This window comes from Giraffa tippelskirchi, chromosome 1 (genome assembly GCF_054371585.1).
Source record: "Giraffa tippelskirchi isolate mGirTip1 chromosome 1, T2T-mGirTip1v1.2.pri, whole genome shotgun sequence".
Taxonomy (NCBI): Eukaryota; Metazoa; Chordata; class Mammalia; order Artiodactyla; family Giraffidae; genus Giraffa; species Giraffa tippelskirchi.
Genome location: NC_137275.1, coordinates 213,513,591 through 213,534,532, shown reverse-complemented (window position 1 = coordinate 213,534,532; position 20,942 = coordinate 213,513,591). Strand labels below are relative to the sequence as shown.

The 20,942-nt window shown below is 45.7% G+C and overlaps 1 protein-coding gene across 7 annotated transcripts in view; it reads left to right on the top strand.

Annotated features, from left to right (window-relative positions):
- The window catches only part of PTPN3 (protein tyrosine phosphatase non-receptor type 3), a 115,398-nt gene extending 96,105 nt beyond the window's left edge, over positions 1–19,293 (top strand). For all 7 annotated transcript variants that reach the window (XM_081526146.1, XM_081526137.1, XM_081526160.1 and 4 more), the window contains 7 exons: positions 3,721–3,811; positions 4,085–4,146; positions 6,105–6,251; positions 13,912–14,040; positions 14,987–15,132; positions 15,591–15,726; positions 17,863–19,293. In XM_081526146.1, coding sequence (XP_081382272.1) covers positions 3,721–3,811; positions 4,085–4,146; positions 6,105–6,251; positions 13,912–14,040; positions 14,987–15,132; positions 15,591–15,726; positions 17,863–17,940 — 789 coding nt within the window. In that variant the 3' untranslated portion in view covers positions 17,941–19,293. The remainder of the gene's footprint in view (positions 1–3,720; positions 3,812–4,084; positions 4,147–6,104; positions 6,252–13,911; positions 14,041–14,986; positions 15,133–15,590; positions 15,727–17,862) is intronic.
- Positions 19,294–20,942: the final 1,649 nt, after the last annotated feature.

Here is a 20,942-nt window from a genome sequence, read left to right as displayed (position 1 = left end):
AGTCTTCAGCTCATTTTCTCCCATCCCTGATTCTTCCAGAAAGACATACCTGTGTTTCCAACACATCACTGTCCACTCTGGACCTCTCTTCCTCTGGGCAGTGTGTTCACACCCAGCCAGTCACACAGCTTACAGAGTCTCGAGAGGAGTCAGTAAATTAAAAGAACTTGAAAACCAACTGCAAACTCCTTCAGAAACTAAGTGTGTGAATAGGACTGAAGCAATCCAGTGGGAAGAGCATTCAGCATTAGCTTTGGCAAGGCAGGCATAAAAATGAGTGTGTCGTCAATCCTTCCAAAGGCAAAAAAAAAAACCAACTTTGCTCACCCAATTTTTTGTAAAAAAGTTTTTAATTTTATATATAAATTTCTTTTGTTGTAGCTCTTTTTCTTATTTCATTCGAATTTTTAAAAATTCACATTGTAATAATTCAAGTAATTCAGAAATCTGCTTTATCTTCTTTCTGTTATAATTTACAAATAACAATTTGATGTGTATCCTTGTGTACTTGTTCTATTGCTCATGCAAATATATTTTATACACATGTGTATGTAAGTGCACATACATACATTGTACACACATTGTGCATATACTGCCATGTATAGAAATGGGATCATCACTATCTTATTCTGCCACTTGCATTTTTCACTTAAATAGATGAATGGATATCCTTTTGAATCTGTACTTTTAGTCCATCTTATCCTATTATTTGCACATAATTTCTGGTATGACTGTATCATAATTTAAGTCGACACTTCTCCCTATTAGGAAATATTTGGGCTGTTTCTAGTTTTCTACTAATAAGAAAATATTTTGATGCAGATAAATTTCTTTGATATGTATCTTTATGCACTTCTGTCAAGTAAAGCCCAGGGCATGCACATTTAAAATTTACAGATACTTCTATAGTACTTTATTTTTTATTTTACTTTATAATCTTGTCAGCACTTACTTACTGCTGAGATACTTCATAAACTTGTTGCAGTTAAAGCCCTTTGCTAGATCTATGCTTTTCGACTAAACCATCTCAAGTTGATTACATTTACATTTTTGTTATTTGGAAGAGAAAAACTTCCTGCCTCCAGGTTAGCATTACTGATTATATTCACTCAATTAGATTTCACTTCTATGAAGTTAGTTAGAACCAAAATGACATTTCGGGGAACTGACTGACTCAGATATTCTCCTTCTCCCGGAATCAAACCAAAACTTCTAATAAATCACGAATGCATTTCTAGAAGGAGCCTGGAGAGTCCATTAAAGCTCATAGACATCTAAGAAGTTGCTCAGTGGCTACTTGATTATTAGGAGCTGAAATTGTGAAGATGATTAATATTTGAGCTTAGGGAAATACCGGAAATTCTGAACATTTGGTAAATGTATGAGACATAATTATCATTACCAAAAATCTCTCTGCTAATTGTCTCCTGGGCAGTTTGTTTGTTTAATAAAAGAACTAATCAGAGGAAAAAAAGAAACAGACCAACAAAAGCTGGTTTATAAAATAAAAAATACAAAACATGCAAAAATATACAGGGAAAGACATTGTTCTGCCTCTCTATTCACACTGCAAACACATTTTAATTGATGATGCTGGATGCAATTTGGCAAACTAACCATTCTCATATTCCCCTGTAGGACAACTCCACTATATACATAAATGTGTGTGTGTGTATATATATATGTATATAGCCTCAAAAATATGCTTTAATTCAGTAATTCTGTTCCTGGGACTATTTAATAGTAAAAAATTGAAAACAATTTAATCAAGAAGTGGAATAGGGGGTCCAAGAGGGGGAACGCATGTAAACCCATGGCTGATTCATGTCAATGTATGGCAAAAACTACTACAATATTGTAAAGTAATTAGCCCCCAACTAAAATAAATAAATTTATTAAAAAAAAAAAAGAACAATAAAGACTTGGTAGGAAAAATAAAATAAAATAAAAAAAAAAGAAGTGGAATAAAAGTTAAACTTTGAAAACTTATAGATTGTTGAGCCAGCTGAAATCATGTATATAGAGAATATTTCAAGTATTTAAACGACATAGGAAACTAGACATTATATAAAAAGTAGGAGAGACAGCCTTCAAAATTATGGTGATAGTTCCCAGAACACTTCTTGTGAGACATGAGATCCTCCATGGCCAAGTTAGCTTGAGAAATGCTCTAATCAGAATTAAATAAGCTTACGCACTTCAGGACTTGCCATGTTAGAGATTCATAGAATATAAGATAACTTATAGTATTACCTAAATTTACTTGACCTTGAAACTTATTCTAAGCACCACCTAGTATAGTTTTTTCCAGAATACATGGGCTCCATAGAACATAATATAGGAAGTGCTAATATATGTTGTCTCATTTTTTGTTTTTAAAAAAGTAATGTATCTGTGTATTAATGTGTAGTTACACATATAATTACATACATTTGTATACATGTGTGCATGAAAAACAGATAAAATAAGATGAAAAGGGACATCTCAGGGTTGTGAAGTTACTGATAATTTTTTTTTGTTTATATTAGTCTGAATTTTTCAAGTTTTCTGCAAAAAATCACTTCCAACACTGAAAAAAGAACTTTTAGAATTCCAACACAGTTAACTAAAACCACTGGTGAATATTGTTTCACACTCTAGTTCGAAGTGGCAGATACAGTTGTATAGAAAAGAGAACTCAAGAGGACAGGAGGGAACTTTGGGAAGGAATAGATGTGTCTTGGGGCTCCCCTGGTGGCCCAGCTAGTAAAGAGCCCATCTATTAATGCAGGAGACGAGACTCGGGTTCCATCCCTGGATCAGGATGTTCCCCTGGAGAAGGAAATGGCAACCCACTCCAGTATTGTTTCCTGGAAAATTCCATGGACAGAGGAGCTTGGCAGGCTACAGTCCATAGGGTCGCAAGAGTCAGACACGACTTAGTGCTATCTTTCTTTCTTTTTCAAAGAGAAAAGCTCAAGCATTAGAGTCAGGTCTGAGTTCAGCCTCTCGTTTGTAATCTTGAGCCAAGCTTTTCATCTGTGCCTCTTGCTTGCAAAATAAGGATACTATTAATACCTTTCGTAGAGCTGTTGTTAACATGACATCAGGTACAGTACAAATGTGTCTAATATGTGCTTCTAGATATGCAGTGAGTGTTTTCACTGAATTTTTGCTAATGATTGCATGTATAGGGAAATACCTCCTTAAAGGAATGTTTAATTGAAGTTTACTATGTATTGAAAGAAGTGTTTTTACTGTGGAGGTATACTTCTGAAATGATGAATGAAAATGCTCTTGCTCTTGGCAAAGAACGTGGTTCACTCCATTAAATTGGAGGTAAATGTTTTTAGACTAATGTAAATGATTTCTATTTAATTTTTAGTCAGAACTCTTTTTTTTCCTCTACTTGCTTTTAGCTCTTGTCAAATAATTGTCATGAAGATGAAGTTTTACTTACTGTGATCCATTATCTGTGACTCACACTCCTTCCTATGACTTTTTTCCCCCAAGAGTCTCATGTTAAAAAAAATCCATATATATTGAAAAATTTAGTCAGTTTCTCATGGGATTGTGGAATTTCTTACTGGGAAGATTTTTCTCTTAATATATAACATCACTATTAAATGTTAAGATTTTGCTGCTGTGAATGGTAAACTTTACTGTTAGAGTGTGTTCTCACACTCTTCACAGCTGTGTTTTGCAATTTTTTTTTTTTTCACTTCCCTGTTTGTCATATAGCAACTCTATAGAAAGAAGCCTGGTTTGGCCATCACGTTTGCAAAGCTGCCTCAAAATCTAGACAAAAACCGATATAAAGATGTACTGCCTTGTGAGTATCTGGCATGAATGCCTCCTCCCCCCACACACACTGAGATAATGTTTCCCTTTTTAAAACAGATTGTCTGGTATTCTGGAACGACTCTGAGTGTGTCTGTAAACACCACCGTCTTTATTGCAGCCATTTCAAACTCAGAACAGTTGGGGAATAGTGTTTATGCTAATGAGGCGAGGGCTGCAGATGGGCTGGGAACTGAACCCTTGTTTACTTGGGGTAGTAGAAATAACACTCAGAATAATCAGTAAATTTCTTTCTCCTCCACAGATGACACCACCCGGGTATTGTTGCAGGGAAACGAAGATTACATTAATGCGAGTTATGTGAACGTAAGTTAGAATTCCAGATCATGAGAAAAAGCACATTAATCGTTGTAACAAGCACGACAATGACATGCGTGGTGTTTTGCAGTCGGCGAACTGCTTTCCTATGCACTGTCTTGTCTCAGCACCACAGCAGCCGTTGAGGGAAGGCAGGATAGTCTCATTGTACAGAGGATGACACTAAGGTTCAGAGAGATTAAACCATCTGAAAACTCTTAAAGCTAACAGAAGATGAGACCAAAACTCAGCCTTCTGTCCTCAACTGCTGACCTTTAGGTGTTTTGTTTGGCCATTGGTACATTTGTAACTTTCTGTATTTCTGCCCCCACCCCCCCAATCTGATTACTATACATCCTGCCTAAAAATAAAAATAAAACCACCTTTGGGCATATAGCCCAAAACAAAAGGTAAAAAATTTCAACTTGTTGTGGGGAAAGTATTCATTTCACTCTGAAAATGCATCTTGGGCAACTTAGCCTCTCTGAACCTCAGCCTCTTCATCTAAATCAAGGCTCAGCACACTATTTCTGTAGAGGGCTAGACCATAAATATTTTGGTCTCTGCAAGCCAAGAGACGAAATTGAGGATATTAATTAGGTACTTACATACCATTTCAAATGCAACCATACAAAAATATCAAAAAATACTGTTAGCTCGCAGTGCAGCATTTAAATTTGGCTCTCAGCTCACTGTTTATCTGGTCTAAATAAACAGAGGACTTCTCAAGCTCTCAGATTACGGCATGATGTCAATAACTACCAGCAAGAATGGGTCTGATCAGTGATTCTACTCATTCCAAAGCATCTGTGAGATTCATTGGACCTCACTTTCAGCGTTTCTGGTGTCCTGTGATTAGATCACTGAAATGGTGGGGGCGGTAAGACCATGCACTCAGGGGTGGGGAGTGGCTAGGACCAGGACTGAGAAAGCCATTAACCAAGCACCAACCAAGCTGTGAATTAGGCACCTCTGTTTACTATCCCCACCTAAGAATGCGTGAATCACTGTGCTGTTCCAAAGCTCAGGCAGTTCTGTGTTCTTTAATAGAAAACACTTAGTTAAGGGACTTCGCTGCTGGTTTAGTGGTTGAGAGTCTGGCTTCCAATACAGGAGACGTGGGTTCAACCCCTGGTCAGGAAACCAGGATCCCACATGCCAACTAATAAAGCCCACATACTCTAGATCCTGCATGCCACAACTAAGACTGGACACAGCCAAATAAATAATTAAAAATAAAAAGAAAAGACTTAGTTTAGAAGTAAAAGCAGAGCAGGGTAGGAGAGGGATACTGATGACAGTTGCCCTTATTTTAACATTTTAACGTTTATCAGCTCGGACAGTAACTGGGTGAGGTGGTGATGTGTTCAGGAACTTGACTCTGGTAATCATTTCACAATGTATACGTATATCAAACCATCATGTTACATACCTTAAATATATACCTTTTTTGTCATTTATACCTCAATGAAGCTGGGAAGAAAAATGGATCAACTGAGTGGCACAAACATTGGCAGCCATGCAGAAAGCAAAGTGTAACAGTAGTTGGTGGCATAAGCCTGTGTGATTTATGCTTCAAAGAAAATATTTTGATAAAAAACCCTGCACAGGGAAAGTTGTGGGCATGAGGATTGGCATGTGTTGCTGAAAATGCAGATTCCCAGTATTGATTATATTTAGGATACAGCACAGAAGGTCATTTAAACTCTTTTTCATCTTGTAGGTCCACTTCTGATTATCACCTATTGACTAGCACATAGTTTTATCCTGAGTTAGCTAGCATTATTGTCAAATACCTTTGAAGCATTTTTTCAAGTAGCTTTTTCTTTGATTATTCTTATCGGCCAAAACTTAGTAGAAGTGTTCTTCTGGTGTGCTGACAGTCACCAGCAGAAGTGTGTGAGCTCCAGTTCCCTGCCCACCTTGTGGCAGTAACAGATTCTAATGCCTGAACCGTCTCTTGCCAGATGGAAATTCCTGCTGCTCACCTTGTGAACAAGTACATTGCCACTCAGGGACCCCTGCCACACACCTGTGCACAGTTTTGGCAAGTGGTCTGGGATCAGAAGTTATCACTTATCGTCATGTTGACGACTCTCACCGAGCGTGGCCGGGTAAGTGACTTGATTTCCAGGTGGGTGCATGTCACACTATGCTCTGCCGGAACGTGAACTTCAGAGCTGCAAAAGGCCTTAATGAAATGTCGCCCAGTCCAGCCCCCTTTGTGACCCGTGAATCTGTACAGAGCTCCTGCTGGACAGCTCCAGGGATAAGAAACTCAGCCCTCCTCCTTCCCACTTGCTGGCCTTTCCGAGCTAAGCATTGATCAGACAGCCCCTTCCAGTCCTGCCTTGGATCTATTCCAGCAAGCTGGAAGGTGCTTCCCCTTGCCTCACCTGCCCCAGAAATTACCTCTCTGTCAGTCTCTGCTTGTGTTACAGCAAAACCTGATGCAGCAAAAAAAAAAGCTAAGAAGGGCTTAATTAGGAGAGCGACGGCACCATGCTGTGTTCAGCCTGACGTGTGTTTCACAGGAACAGATCGCTGATCATGTAACTGAAGTCACTGTGCAAGGAGTGCTGTGTAGCATGAGTTCTCTAACTTCTATCTGCATCTAGATAGCTTCGTGATGAAATGTTCATCCAGAAACACATTCAAAAATCAAATATAAATTAATATTTAAGGGATGTATGTGCCACTGCTTCCCAGGCCTGTCCTCGATATGTAGTTCAGAATGCCGGATGGATCTGTGCCATAAGAGTACAGAATCGGAATGGATCGTATGTTTGAGGAGATCAGTCTATCCTCTCACCCCCAAAATTAGGATTCCTGCTAATTCTGGAGAGCCTTGTGGATTTCACCTAGGCTGTCGCAGACATATGGCTCCCCACCTTGGCTAAAACACTTCCAGGGTCCATCCATGGGTTATTCAGCTCTGATTTTTTTTTTTTAAATCCCTCTTGATAATGAACTGAAATCCACAGCACTTTGAACCCCACCCCACCAGCTTCTCTTGCCTGGAAGACACAGTAATAAGTGACCCTTCTCTTCCGTGCAATGCCCTTTCAGATATCTGAAGATAATCTTAGACTGCCATTAAGTGGCTGGTCAGCAGAAATTGTCTGGTCTATGTCTCAGTGTTGCTGTGAAGTCAGTCTCCCCATTTTGTACTCATGCATTTGACTCCTGAGACCTACACTGTGGCATATCGGTGGGGCTCTGGAGCCAGACTGTGTGGTTCAGAACAGGTTCTTCTGGAGCAAGTTACAAATACTTAACCTGTCTGACCCTCAGCTTCCCTGTACGTAAGCTGCAGATAATAGTGCCGTCTCAGAGGGTTTGTGGAGACTGAGACAATATATACGGAAAGCTTAGAGAGCTGTCTGTTGCAGGCGTCTAGCAAACATTAGCTGTTGTGTGTGTGTCCGTCATTATCACCCCTGGGAGGATTTGCCATCAGATCTGGCCTTTTGTGCGCCCTCACGCTCCTTGGGCTTCCCATCTGTCATTGTTCCTCACTCTTGGCTTCTAGTCGCTCATAGTGTTGATCAGAATCTCTTCACGTAAATCACTGTTTAAAAATATAAAGGCCCTCAAGAGACAATCGGAAGCTCCTTCTAGAATGCTGTGAGTCAGAGGCATTCCGGACACTCTTTGGAGAGCAGTTGCTGACTCTCCCAGCTCTGCTTCCAGCCCCGGCCGTCTCTGCATCTGGTTTACCTAGTTACTGTGCGAACTCTCCGGGGCTTTGCTGAAATCACAAAGCAGCAGGTCTATGGCATCCCTTTGTCTGGGAGTCTTGTTTTTTGCCTGTCTTTAATTTTTGTTGCCATTCTGTTTCTGTGTGCCTGTGTGTGATTTTCTGATCTTGTTTTGGAAAGGCGGTGACGTTACTGGGACCTTTTTTGAACTTCAGGAATGCCAGCTGGCTCACAGTCCTATCCTGTGCCCTCTGTTTCTGGAGCACCTGCACCTGTCTTGTTCTCTGGTGTCCTGAGTAAGAGGGCAGATGCCGGGCCCACGCTTCCTGAGTTCATATTCCTGCTCTGTCACTTCCTACCTGTGCGGTTTAGGAAAGTGGCAGAACCTCTGTGTGAAATGGAATGCTAATGACACCTGTTGTGGTTTTGGGAGGCTTCCCAGGTGGCGCTAGTGGTAAAGAACCTGCCTGCCAATGCAGGAGATGTAAGAGACACAGGTTCGATCCCTGAGTCGGGAAGATCCCCTGGAGGAGGGCATGACAACCCACTCCAGTATTCTTGCCTGGAGAAGCCCATGGACAGAAGGGTCTGGCAGGCTACAGTCCATGGGGTTGCAAACAATCATACAGGACTGAAGTAATTGAGCATGCATGCACACATTGTGCATTTGTGAGGCAATCGAAAGAGTTAATACAGTCAGCCTTCTTGGAAAAGTACTTGGCACACAATACATATCATACAGATGTTGGCTAGCAGTAACAGTAGTTTGGGTACCACCTTAATTGTTGCTGGGACTACATATATTTTACTGAAGTATCATTTATTATTTTTCTTCAAATTGGCTCACCTTTCCTTGCTTTAAAAAATTCGCTTTGAAAGATATGTCTTAAATGGAAGCCCAATATCATTTGCCATAAAAGGGGGATATGTGTAAACATGCAAAAGCCACAAGACAATATTATTAAAGTCTAAATAAATATTCTTGCCTTCCAGGCTCTTAACCTGAGGCCTGCTTGCCCACACCCTTGCTTGCTCTTTCCTAAGAAGAGAGTTAAAGTACTAAGGAGAAAGTGTTAAAGCTATCCTAAGTCCAAATTGAGACACTCTTTATGGCATAAGTGGAAAAAAACAGTTTCCCACCATGTGGGTCTATGCAGTTTAATACTCCTAGTGAAGTGTGAAGTCGCTCAGTCATGTCCGACTCTTTGCGACCCCATGGACTGTAGCCCACCAGGCTCCTCCATCCATGGGATTTTCCAGGCGAGAGTACTAGAGTGGGTTGCCATTTCCTTCTCCAGGGGATCTTCCCAACCCAGGGATCGAACCTGGGTCTCCCGGATTGTAGGCAGACACTTTACCGTCTGAGCCACCAGGGAAGTTCGGTTAATACTCTTAACCTTCTACCAAATCCCACACTCTGCAGGCCTTGATCTGGGCCATTCTGGCATTTTATAGATGAAAAGACATCACGTTGATGGCCTTGCTGTCGGAATCTCCCCATATGAAACTGTGCCGTGTTTGCATGTCTGTTCTGTGACTCTGGCGGTGGGGGGGAGGGGGGTGCTGAATGCTCCAGGTTTTCTCAGAAACTGCCCGTGGAGGTGCCACTGCCCGAGCTCATGAGGTCTTCAGCGATGCTGCCCTTCCTCAGAGCCGACACCTGAACCCACAGGGCAGCCGGGTGCTTTCTCCTCACCTGTGTTGGGCTGCTCCTTCCTCTTCTCAGTTGTCTCGGCCCTTCCCAGCTTCAAGGCCATTGTTCTCCATGGAGTCGAGGGAGCGCCAGCAGGCGTGGTTGGTGACAGATGATCTGCCCCGATGGCAGCCCCTTCTTCCCTTCCTTCTGCCTGCCCCAGCGTGGGAGAAAAGGCCCTTTCTTTCATCCAGGAGGTCTCACTTCCTCCAGCTGTTCTCGAGAGTTCTGCCCCTCCCGCTCTGTCCTGATTGGAATCCGCTCTGAACCTGAGCTCTCCAAGGTCTCCGTGTGACCTGGGGTGGGGGGGAGGGGCTGGTAGGGGGCGGGTGTTTATTTCCCAGCCCTTTCTTCCTAATCGAACCCCTTCTGGCTGGTTCCTTCAGGTTCTTGCGTTAGAGATCTCCATCTCCCGTGAGTCAGAGCATTCCTTTCGCCATCTCTGGCCCCAGGAACTGACTTCTGTTGTTTATGGGTGGCTGGAAGCCTGTTCTTCTCAAATCCAGGCTACTACATGTTTCCTCCCTCTCCTGTTACAGACTCTCAGCTGACCTGAGGCTTTTGTCCCGAGGTCCCTTATCTAGTCACCGCCACCATCCCTGAGTTCCTCCTGATTAGGAGTTAGTCCTCCCCGGCCAGCAGCTCTGTCCCCTGCTTTCCTGAGAGATGGGGTTCTCAGCGTGTCCCATTTGCTTTCTCCCCTGTTCTGCGTTTAGTAGGGCGACCTCCCCATGGGCATGTGGCTGGTGGGATCTTCCTCTCCGCTCTGTACTGATCTCACGTCAAGTCCACGGAGCCTCCCCCAGAGGTGGGGGGTCTGGGAGGCACTCCCAGCACAGGCTCGCTTTTATTGCCCTCTCTTTTCATTCCCGCCCAAAATGTTTTCCATTGTGTTCTCGCTTCAGGTCCATTGTTTTCCTCCAAGAGGAAACAGAGCTATAGAGAATAGTCTTTCCATTGAAACAGACATCTACATATGCCCCACTTCTGTATGTAGGACAGGACACAAGCAGATTCAGTCTCTGAGCCTCAGTTTACTCTTATGCAAGACAGAGGCAGTGACACCAGCTACCTCATATGGTTGTTTTGAGGCCCAGATAAAATAATGTCCATAAAAAGCACCATTTAGTGCTTAGCACAAAATTCTTCAAGAGATGGGAATACCAGACCACCTGACCTGCCTCTTGAGAAACCTGTATGCAGGTCAGGAAGCAACAGTTAGAACTGGACGTGGAACAACAGACTGGTTCCAAATAGGAAAAGGAGTACGTCAAGACTGTATATTGTCACCCTGCTTATTTAACTTATATGCAGAGTACATCATGAGAAACACTGGGCTGGAGGAAGCACAAGCTGGAATCAAGATTGCTGGGAGAAATATCAATAACCTCAGATATGCAGATGACACCACCCTTATGGCAGAAAGTGAAGAACTAAAGAGCCTCTTGATGAAAGTGAAAGAGGAGAGTGAAAAAGTTGGCTTAAAGCTCAACATTCAGAAAACTAAGTTCATGGCATCTGGTCCCATCACTTCATGGCAGATAGATGGGGAAACAGTGGCTGACTTTATTTTTCTGGGCTCCAAAATCACTGCAGATGGTGATTGCAGCCATGAAATTAAAAGACGCTTACTCCTTGGAAGGAAAGTTATGACCAACCTAGACAGCATATTAAAAAGCAGAGACATTACTTTGCCAACAAAGGTCCATCTAGTCAAGGCTATGGTTTTTCCAGTGGTCATATATGGATATGAGAGTTGGACTATGTAGAAAGCTGAGCACTGAAGAATTGATGCTTTTGAACTGTGGTGTTGGAGAAGACTCTTGAGAGTCCCTTGGACTGCAAGGAGATCCAACCAGTCCATCCTAAAGCAGATCAGTCCTGGGTGTTCATTGGAAGGACTGATGTTGAAACTGAAACTCCAGTACTTTGGCCACCTGATGCAAAGAGCTGACTCATTGGAAAAGACCCTAATGCTGGGAAAGATTGAGGGCAGGAGGAGAAGGGGACGACGAGGATGAGATGGCTAGATGGCATCACCGACGCGATGGACATGGATTTGGGTGGACTCAGGGAGTTGGTGATGGACAAGGAGGCCTGGCGTGCTGCGGTTCATGGGGTCACAAAGAGTCGGGCACGACTGAGCGACTAAACTGAACTGAAGTGCTTAGCATATACCGATCAAAAGAAAATAGGTGTTAGAGACTTCCCTGGTGGTCCAGTGGTTAGGAATCCATGCTTCCCACTGCAGAAGGCATGGATTCAATACCTGGTCAAGGAACTAAGATCCCACAAGCCTCAAGGCACAGCCAAAAAAAAAAAATGGTCATTAGCATCATCCCTTCCCATAGCAGCAGCATTCATGGGAAAACTGGGGGTCAAAAAAGTGAAGTATCTTGGCCAGGATGGCACAGTCAGTTTAGTGGAACTTATTAACTAGGAGGGAAATTCAGAATTTCCACAAACTTCTTGCTCTTTCCACTACACCCCCAAATGCTTTGAGATCCAAATTGACCAAAAATCTAGATTTGATCAAGGGGTAAAGAGAGTCCTGTTCTGGTCAGATTCACTGGGAGTCTCTAGAAATAGAGATATTTGTGGCTCAGTCCTGAATGGGCTCATCATTTCAGACAGAAACTTCCCGTCAGCTGTCCTGTGACCCCAGGAAGCCCACAGCAGAGATCTACACCCCTTGTGCAGAAGAGGAGTTGGGCGCAGGCCTTGTGGGCGTCCAGTCTGCCTCAGGTTCTACAAACAGCCTTCCTTTGTGTCTGAGAGGAGTTGATAAGTGGTCATGAACCAAAACCCTCAGGTTTAACATTTACAAGTAAATTCTTAGCTCCACCTTCCCAGCAGCATGCTTTAATTCCAAACATTCACTGTGATGTTTGAAAATAAAAATAAAAAAGCTCTTTCAAATTTTTGTGCATCTGGGGGTTTATACCGCCTCTTCACTTTAAGTAAGCATAGTTTTTACCCAAGTCCATGCAGTTGTAGGCTTGGAGAGAAAAAAAAAATTTTTTTTAATGAGTCAGAATTTGACTGATGGGATAGGCAGCTTGACCTTGAACTTTGCTTTGAGGCCAGAGGCAGGAGCGAGACTGCTAGGGAAGAAGGTGCAGGATTTAGAAAGTTAAAGTGAAGTAAAAGTGAAAAGTCGCTCAGTTGTGTCCGACTCTTTGTGACCCCATGGACTGTAGCCCACCAGGCTGCGCTGTCTGTGAAATTCTCTAGGCCAAAATACTGGAGTGGGTAGCTGTTCCCTTCTCCAAGGGATCTTTCCAACCCAGGGATCAAACCCAGGTCTCCCACATTGCAGGCAAATTCTGTACTGTCTTAGCCACCAGGGAAGTCGCTAATATCTGGCGTGGGTAGCCTGTCCCTTCTCCACCAGACCTTCCTGACCCAGTAATCGAACCAGAGTCTCCTGCATTGCAGGCAGATTGTTTACCAGCCAAGCTACCAGGATACCCTAGAATTTGGAAGGAGGAAGAGAAGACTGGGGAGAGGGGTGGGGGCAGGGGTCAGTCCATCTGTGGGGGACACAGCCGCCCTGGACCCAGGGCAGCTCACTGAGTCCCACTGAGCCTGGGTTCCTCCTCTGCCGTCTGCTGAGTGTCAGCTCCATATGAGTCACATGTGAAAGAGCTCATGGGACTGTAGCAACAACAGTGATAAGGGCCACCACTGACCTGTCCCCGCCTCCCCCGCAGTGAGCTGGGCACTGCACACCATCACCTCCAGCCTCTGTCACCATCTGGGAAACAGGTGCCATCCTGTCTTTCAGGTGAAGAATGCGGGAATCAGAGAGGTTAAGCAGTAGCAGGTTTGAGGTCACGGGGCTCACAGAGGAGGAGAGGATAATCCTAGGGAGTTCTGTCAGCCTCTCAAATGTGCACTTTAGTGGCCGTGCCTCGAGGCTTTCCTCCTCAAGGGGGTAAGGAGTGGACGGTGGAGGAGGGATGAGGTAAAGGGGGTGTTGAGAGCAGGGAAGGGGCAGCGGCAGTGCAGTGGGGGAGGGTGGGGAGCAGAGGTCGCTCCTAAGTCAAGGCCTCTCACGTCTGTCTGAGGCTCTCCTGTCCTTCCAGCAGTTGGACCCGGTGATGAGGAAAGAGAGTCAGTGCGTTCCTCCTGGAGCTCCAGCCGGGGTGAGAGCTGCGGCCTGGCCCCTGGCAGGCTGACTGCCCCCCTCCTCCTGAACAGTACAGCACAGACTCAGGGCAGAGCGGCCTCGCCCACATTTCTTTCCCCTCAGCAGCTCTCAGAGCATCTAGTGTGAGTGAGAGCGTTGTGGCCCAACGTCTGACCCATCTGTCCGGTTAACCACTCACAAGCACCCCCACAGCCCAGCCTAACTCCTGCCCGGCGATTCCCTTGCAGACCAAATGTCACCAGTACTGGCCCGATCCCCCCGACATCACGGAACATGGCAGCTTTCACATCCGCTGTCGGTCAGAAGACTGCACCATCGCGTACGTGTTCCGGGAAATGCTGGTCACCAACACCGAGGTGAGCGGGGCCCATGTGGCAGGGGCTGTGGGGGACCCGGGAGAGCACAAGTTAAAGGCTGGTGCTACATCAGCGTCCACCGTGGGCCCGGGGAGGCCTCTACTTGTGGGTCAGTCTGGGTTTTCACCTGGTAAGCATTTCAGCAGATGTGCAAGGTTGCCTAGAAAAGAGCCAGCATCCGTGTTCACAGCAGCTTATTCACAACAGCCTACGGGGAAAACAGCCCAGGTGTCCACTGACAGATAAACAGGTAGACAGAACATGGTATATTCATACCGTGGAATCCTAGTCCCCTCACAAAGAAGGAGATTCTAACACATACTGCAGCATGGCTGAACCTGGAAGACGTTGTGCTGAGCGGAAGAAGCCAGACACAAAAGGACAAATACCGTGTGACTTCTCCTGGAGTAGTCAGTTCACCGAGACAGAAGTAGGATGGTGGTTGCCAGGGCTGCAAGGCTGTGGGATGAAGAGTTAGTGTTTAATGGGCACGGTGTTTCAGTTTGGGAAGCTGAAAAGCTAGGAAGAGTAGTAAGGGTTGTACAACTTTGCCAATGTACTTAATGCCACTGAACTATACACTTAATAATGTTTAAAACGGTAGACTTCTTGTTATGTATATTTTGTTCATTAAACAAAAAAAAGCCAATGTGGGTGGCCTTGACAGCAAGTACCATGGGAGCAACCAGAAAGAGATGACTGTGGGCGAAGTGGTGGAGAGTCATCAGGCAGGAGGTGGCCTCTGCAGAGTCCTAGAGAGAGGGGGGCCTGGGAGCATCGGGGAGGCGGGTGGGTGGGAGCAGGCAGGGCCCATGGCTGGGAGGTCCCCTGTGGGCCAAAAAGCATCCAGAGACAGGAGCTCGCTGGCTGGAGGTCGGGGAGAGGCCGGGGTCCTCCTGCCCACCAGTCCAGATTGACTCAGCGAGGCCCCCCTGCCCCTTCGCAGACCGGGGAGGAACACACAGTGACCCATCTCCAGTACGTGGCCTGGCCAGACCACGGCGTCCCTGATGACTCCTCAGACTTTCTGGAATTTGTGAACTATGTGCGGTCCCTGAGAGTGGACGGTGAGCCCATCCTGGTTCACTGCAGGTACTGTGGCTTGTTGGCCTGGTTTTATCAATACTCATACCCCTTGGGAGAAGCCTGGAGACAGTTGGCAGGCATCAAACCCATCTACATCCGACAAGACTCAATATGCATTTACAAGGCTCTGGTTGCTTTCTGTCTTCACTCTGTCCAAAGATTTGGACAAATTCTGACTGCAGCCTAGAACTGGACAACAGAGTCCCTTCCTCGTCTTTCCCTCTGTTCCTGTGGTAGGTGTGCAGGAGATGGGGGTGGAGTTTGCACAGAAAGATGGGTTTCTTCCCATTGGTTTTCTAAGCCTCCAGCCTGTTTGGGAGCACGCCCTGAGCATGTGTTCCAGGTCCTTTGAAGGTCAGGGAGGAAAGCTCCATCTGAGTAAACGTGGGAACGGGCGAGGAGCTGAGCTGGGCTGTGCAGAAATGCTGTCTGAGCAAATTCTGCCTCTGCTTCTCTTCCCCCAGTGCTGGGATAGGTAGAACCGGTGTGTTGGTCACCATGGAAACAGCCATGTGCCTGATCGAGAGGAACCTGCCCGTTTACCCACTGGATATTGTTCGGAAAATGCGAGACCAGCGCGCCATGATGGTGCAGACATCAGTGAGTAGAAATCTAATAATAAAAATACTAACAATGGCCAGGCCTGTATAAAGGGCTTTGCAAGTCAAGAGACCAAGGCCCCAGGGGACTGAGTCACTTGCCCATGGTCACAGAGCTTGTCAGGGGCTGAGCAGTTCCAATGCCCACCCCATCCGGCCTCTGCTTCTTGCTGCCCTCCCACTTCTGCTGCCTCACGGTTTGTTTCCTGCCAGCCGCTTGCTCCCTGCCGACCAGGGAGTAGCCTTGATTGCACTCTGCATTGTCAAGCCACTGACCCATCATCACCTGTCTGTCAAAAGTAAGCAAGGTCACCTGAGGGTTTCACCCCACCCGTCTAGATGTTTCACAGGGCCCCACTCTCTCCCACTGTGGGCTGTCTTCCCCTTGGTACCCAGAGCTGCCAGCGTCCTCAAGAGGAAATAATCTGGGGACTTCTCTGGTGGTCCAGTGACTTACGATTCTGCCTTCCAATGCAGGGGACCCGAGTTCTATCTCTGGCTGGGAAATTAAGATCTAGGTGCCTCATGGTGCAGCCCAAAGAAGGAAATATTCTGGTTTCCCCTAGATCTACAAGAGGGGCAGGTGGCTCTGGGGAAGTGCACGATTCACTTTCCCCCATGTACAGGGCCACCTTTGAATAGTCCCTTAACCTCTCTAAGCCTCAGTGTCCCCATCTGCAAAATAAGGACCATCCCCTATTCATTCATTCATCCCTTCAACAGATAGTGTACCAACAGGAGAGGCCTGAAGCTTTTATCTAGTAGGACTGGATCAGTTGACTGTAAATCTCAGCAGCAGTGGGAGAAGTCCAAGGGGAGTCTGAGAATTCAGGAAGAGTATCTGAAGCTGACTTAGAAAGGCAGGGCTTTCTGGAGAAAAAGCCTCCAGGACACCCCACACACCCCCACACCTACCCACCCCACCCCTGATGGATGAGGAGTCAGCAGAGAAGAGAGCAGGACTTGCACACAGCTCTGTATCCTCACAGGCTCATGGCCCACGTTCGTAAGATTTCTCTAATGATTGTGAGCTCTTGTTTTTATTTTATTTTTTAATTATTTTTAATTGGAGGATAATTGCTTTACAATGTTGTGTTAGTTTCTGCTGTACAATAACATGAATCAGCTATAAGTATACAAATATCCCCTTCCTCCCACCTACCCATCCATCCCGACCCCACTAGGGCATCACAGGAGCTCTTGTTTTAAATTCATGTGCACTCGTGGGTGGCCCTAGTGGTCAAGAACCCACCTGCCAATGCAGGAGATGTAAGAGACACAGGTTCAGTCACTGGGTCGGGAAGATCCCCTGGAGAAGGGCATGGCAACCCACTTCAGTATTCTTGTGTGGAGAATCCCTTCTACTGAGGAGCCTCTCGGGCTACAGTCCATGGGGTTGCAAGGAGTTGGATACGACTGAAGCGACTTAGCATGCACGCACCCAAGAAATCTGGTTAAGAAAAAAAAAGTTGTTAAGACTATTCTCTGCCCGGTTTTGTGGTATGGAGGACCTCATTGTTAGTTAAAAAAATGTTTCAAGTGTATCTTCTGGACACATTTTCCTAGCTGGTGCAGCTCAGTCTGAGGCTTTCCTTCACCCTGAACACATCCCTCAAATAAGTCTCAGGTGTTTGTTAATAAAACTAACCATATCCTGCAGAGCGACTTCCAGCGGCTGTCCTTTCAAAAAGACAAAATCCAGACTCCTGACCCCAGTGCGGGGGTCCCCCACAACCAGGTCCCAGCCCACCTGTGCAGCTCCCTCCCGTCCCCCCAACCGAGATGTTCCAGGCCGGGACCGAGATCCCTGCCCCTGCTCCTCTGAGTGGGCATCTTTGTCAGAGCCGCACACTGGTGCATCTGCTGGAAGGGCCACCCCACAGCGACCTTTGTCCCTCCCGGACTTCCCCAGATTGCTGGTACGTCCCCTCGGCCGAGTCGCCCAGCCCTTGTCACACAGAACAATGAACTCACAGGTGTGTCCACTCCACTCTGTGCCCCTGATGTAACCCAGGGCCGGGCCCAACTGGAGCTGGAGCTCAGGGTGCTTGTGAATGAGGTGAAAGAATAACTGTGTCTGGGGTGACAGGCTGTGTTTGTGGAGCTGCTGGCTTGACAGCTTTCCTCTCCTTCCCAGAGCCAGTACAAGTTTGTGTGTGAAGCAATTGTTCGCGTTTATGAAGAAGGCTTAGTCCAGATGCTGGATCCCAGTTAAGACTGCTGTGAAGACGTTCATTCCTCTTTCCCCGGGGCATCCTCCTTCTCTCTGGAAGCGGCAAGAGGAACCTGTAGGCTGTGGGAAAGGAGTGAGCACATTTGACCCAGGCACTTTAAATTTCAATTAAAAAAAAAGGTATCGTGTACATAAGAACTGTGTAGATAACGCATGCGGTTATAGCATCATTCAGGCCCATGCCTCCTCTGGAGAGAACTAAGCAGAAGGGGATCTCAGTTTGGGGCCTGTCCTAATGCCTTCCTCTCTCTCCATCTCCATATTCCTGTAAACCATCCTTGGGCAGTTGGGAGAGGACACCAGCCATGCTGTGGACCTCCCAGAAGCGAGATGATGTGGCTGTTCAGAGTTACTGGGATGCATTGTGTGTATATGGGTCTAGGACTAAGAGCTGAGCTTTCCATGGGTCTGGGCGGAGCTGAAACAGTGTTCGCCAGCCTCGATGATGCTCGGGGGACCCCATGAATGTACTGAGTGGCAGGGGAGGGGGTGTCAGGCAGAGGACGAGCAGTGCCTTTGTGCCCTTGTGCCCTCCCTTCCTTTGTCCAGTCTCCCTGCCACGTCTGACATTGGTGTTTCTGAGAATCGTGTCCCCGTGCCCTGCCTCCTCCCTGCATTAGTGACCTTCCTCAGGTTCCCACTAGTGCCTGAACTGGACGAGCAGTGCAGGTTTCAGGTGAGTTTTCAGCCGAGACTCTGAGAGTGAGGACTCCCGGCGTCGCCCCGCGGGTTAGCTTTCGGAGCAGGTGCCTCTTCGGTCCGCCTCCCCCCTGCTGCACACCCAGCGCCCAGGACTGGAATCATCCACTACTGAATCTAATACATGGATTGCTGCTACTTCGAGCTATTACACTTGAACCATTACGATTTTCCTGAGGGGAGACGGGATGTCATCTAAATATTCAGAATCTTTGGCCCTTCTGAGGAAAGATCTAGACGTTGAACCATGGGAAACCCGGCTTCGAGAGGGTTGCCTGTGGATGTGGATGTGTGTGTTGTGTTGTATGTGTGTGCGCGCCCACGGGTGAGTGTCTCTCAGGATTCCGAACTTGATTCAAATGACAGTTGCGTTTATATAAAGAATGAGTCTCTGTATAGAAGAACAAATGTGTGCATTCACTCTTAGTTACAATGGTCTCCGTTTCATTTCAAAGGAGAGGATCAGACTATCTGAATAGAAACACAATTTGATGTTAATTTATTCTAAGTACACCAGGATTTTGATTGTCCTAAAGAATTCTGCCTTTGTTAATACTGTGTTAATTTTTTTTTAAATTTGTGACAGGATTGTAGCAAATTATTATTTAAGGAAAATAAATTACGTGAAAATTCGAATGTGGTATTCTGAAATAGTGGTTTTATGTATCCAGAAAAAGCAGCTAACTAAGTATCCAATTTCTTGATGGGATTTATAGAAAAAGGATGGTTCCATGTTACAGTGCACTGAAATGAGGTCATTGTGATGTTTAGCAAACTCCAGACCAGTTGAGCAAAAACGTTTCCTGGTCACAAGATGCGTAAAGACCTTTATGGAGGGGCCAGGTTTCTAAAGTTCTTTGTCTCCAGACCTAGCACATTGACGGCATTCTTTCCATCTTTTCCCCACTGACATTTCACTGTTAAATGACGGGGGTTGGGGGAGCTGTTGTACAGTGTCATAGCCCACGCTGGGCAACAGGAGATGACGGAGCCCCAACCTTGTCAGCATGATGCCAAGCTAGCTGAGTGTAGCAGCAAGGCTTGGAGCTAAAGCCTGGGGGATTTAGTTTCTGATTCCACTCAACAGCTAGCCCTGGGCCTAGTCACCTGAAAGCTTTACCTCCATTTTCTCATCTGTAAAATAGGTGAACTAAATAATACTGAGGACTCTAGGTCAAACATGAGGATTGAATGAGATCACGCTATTACAGTTTTCATCAGCTGGAATCAGACACTGCTCTGGATGCATTACTTGGAAAAATTAATTTATTAGTGACTAGCCCCCAAATCCATGAAACAGAATCACTGGGGTTTTTGTAAGAGGAAATCGCTTTTATTCTCAAGAGAACCAAGGGCACAAAGGAATATCATACAAGTACTTCTATTCAATCTGGACTCAGAAAATTCCATCAGCCAGGCACCAAAAAAGAGAGAAGGCTGAAGTAAATTGAAATGCCATCAGGATATTGAGCAAATCACTGCCGTTTGATAAAAAAAAAGGCATCACCGCCCTGTGTATAAAAAGCTTGTGAAGTTTAAATGAGTTTGGAGATTTGTGTTTTGTTTTGTTTAAAGAAATGCATTGTTTATTATGGTTGCAGAAATGCTACCATTATTTTACATCAATTTCCCAAAAGTTTACCAAAGATTGCCACCAGCCTTTTTCTGCCACTGTGCAGGCCAGTAGTTCAGACTCAGCAGCTGTTACCAGGAACAAAATCCATGCAGTCCTGGAGAAGAACAAGACAAGAGAATTATCAAAAAGAATAAAATGTGCAAGTAGATACTATAATGCTACTGATCAAATCGGGGAGTTCAAGATTTCTGCTTCACCACCTTATACACTTACGCAATCGGATCTAAGAAGCCCTTATTAGCTGTAAGTGAAGAACTTCATCAAAATCAGGATAAATAGTTTGCCCGGGAAATTGGAGTATGCACGGAGAAGACATTTACATCCTGCATTCTGGCACTCTCGGAAGATCTAATCAGACATCAGTGTGCAGACATAAGATGGGAGGTCTCTCCTGGTGTCACTCCTTAGAACCTGCGCTTGACGTTGTTTGACGTTCCAGAAGAAGAGATTCAACTCAGTTCAGTTGGGGCAGGAGGGTTAGAGAACAAACTTGGGCTGGTCTTCAGTTCCTACCACAGTGATTTCATTTTTCACTTTGCTTTGAGATGAGCATAGAGGCTGTTGCTGCAGTTGCTGGTTGACGGTTTTTTGTTTCTCATAGAAGTTATCATAGAACCAGAGGCAGTGTCAATGGGGAGAGGCAGTTAGA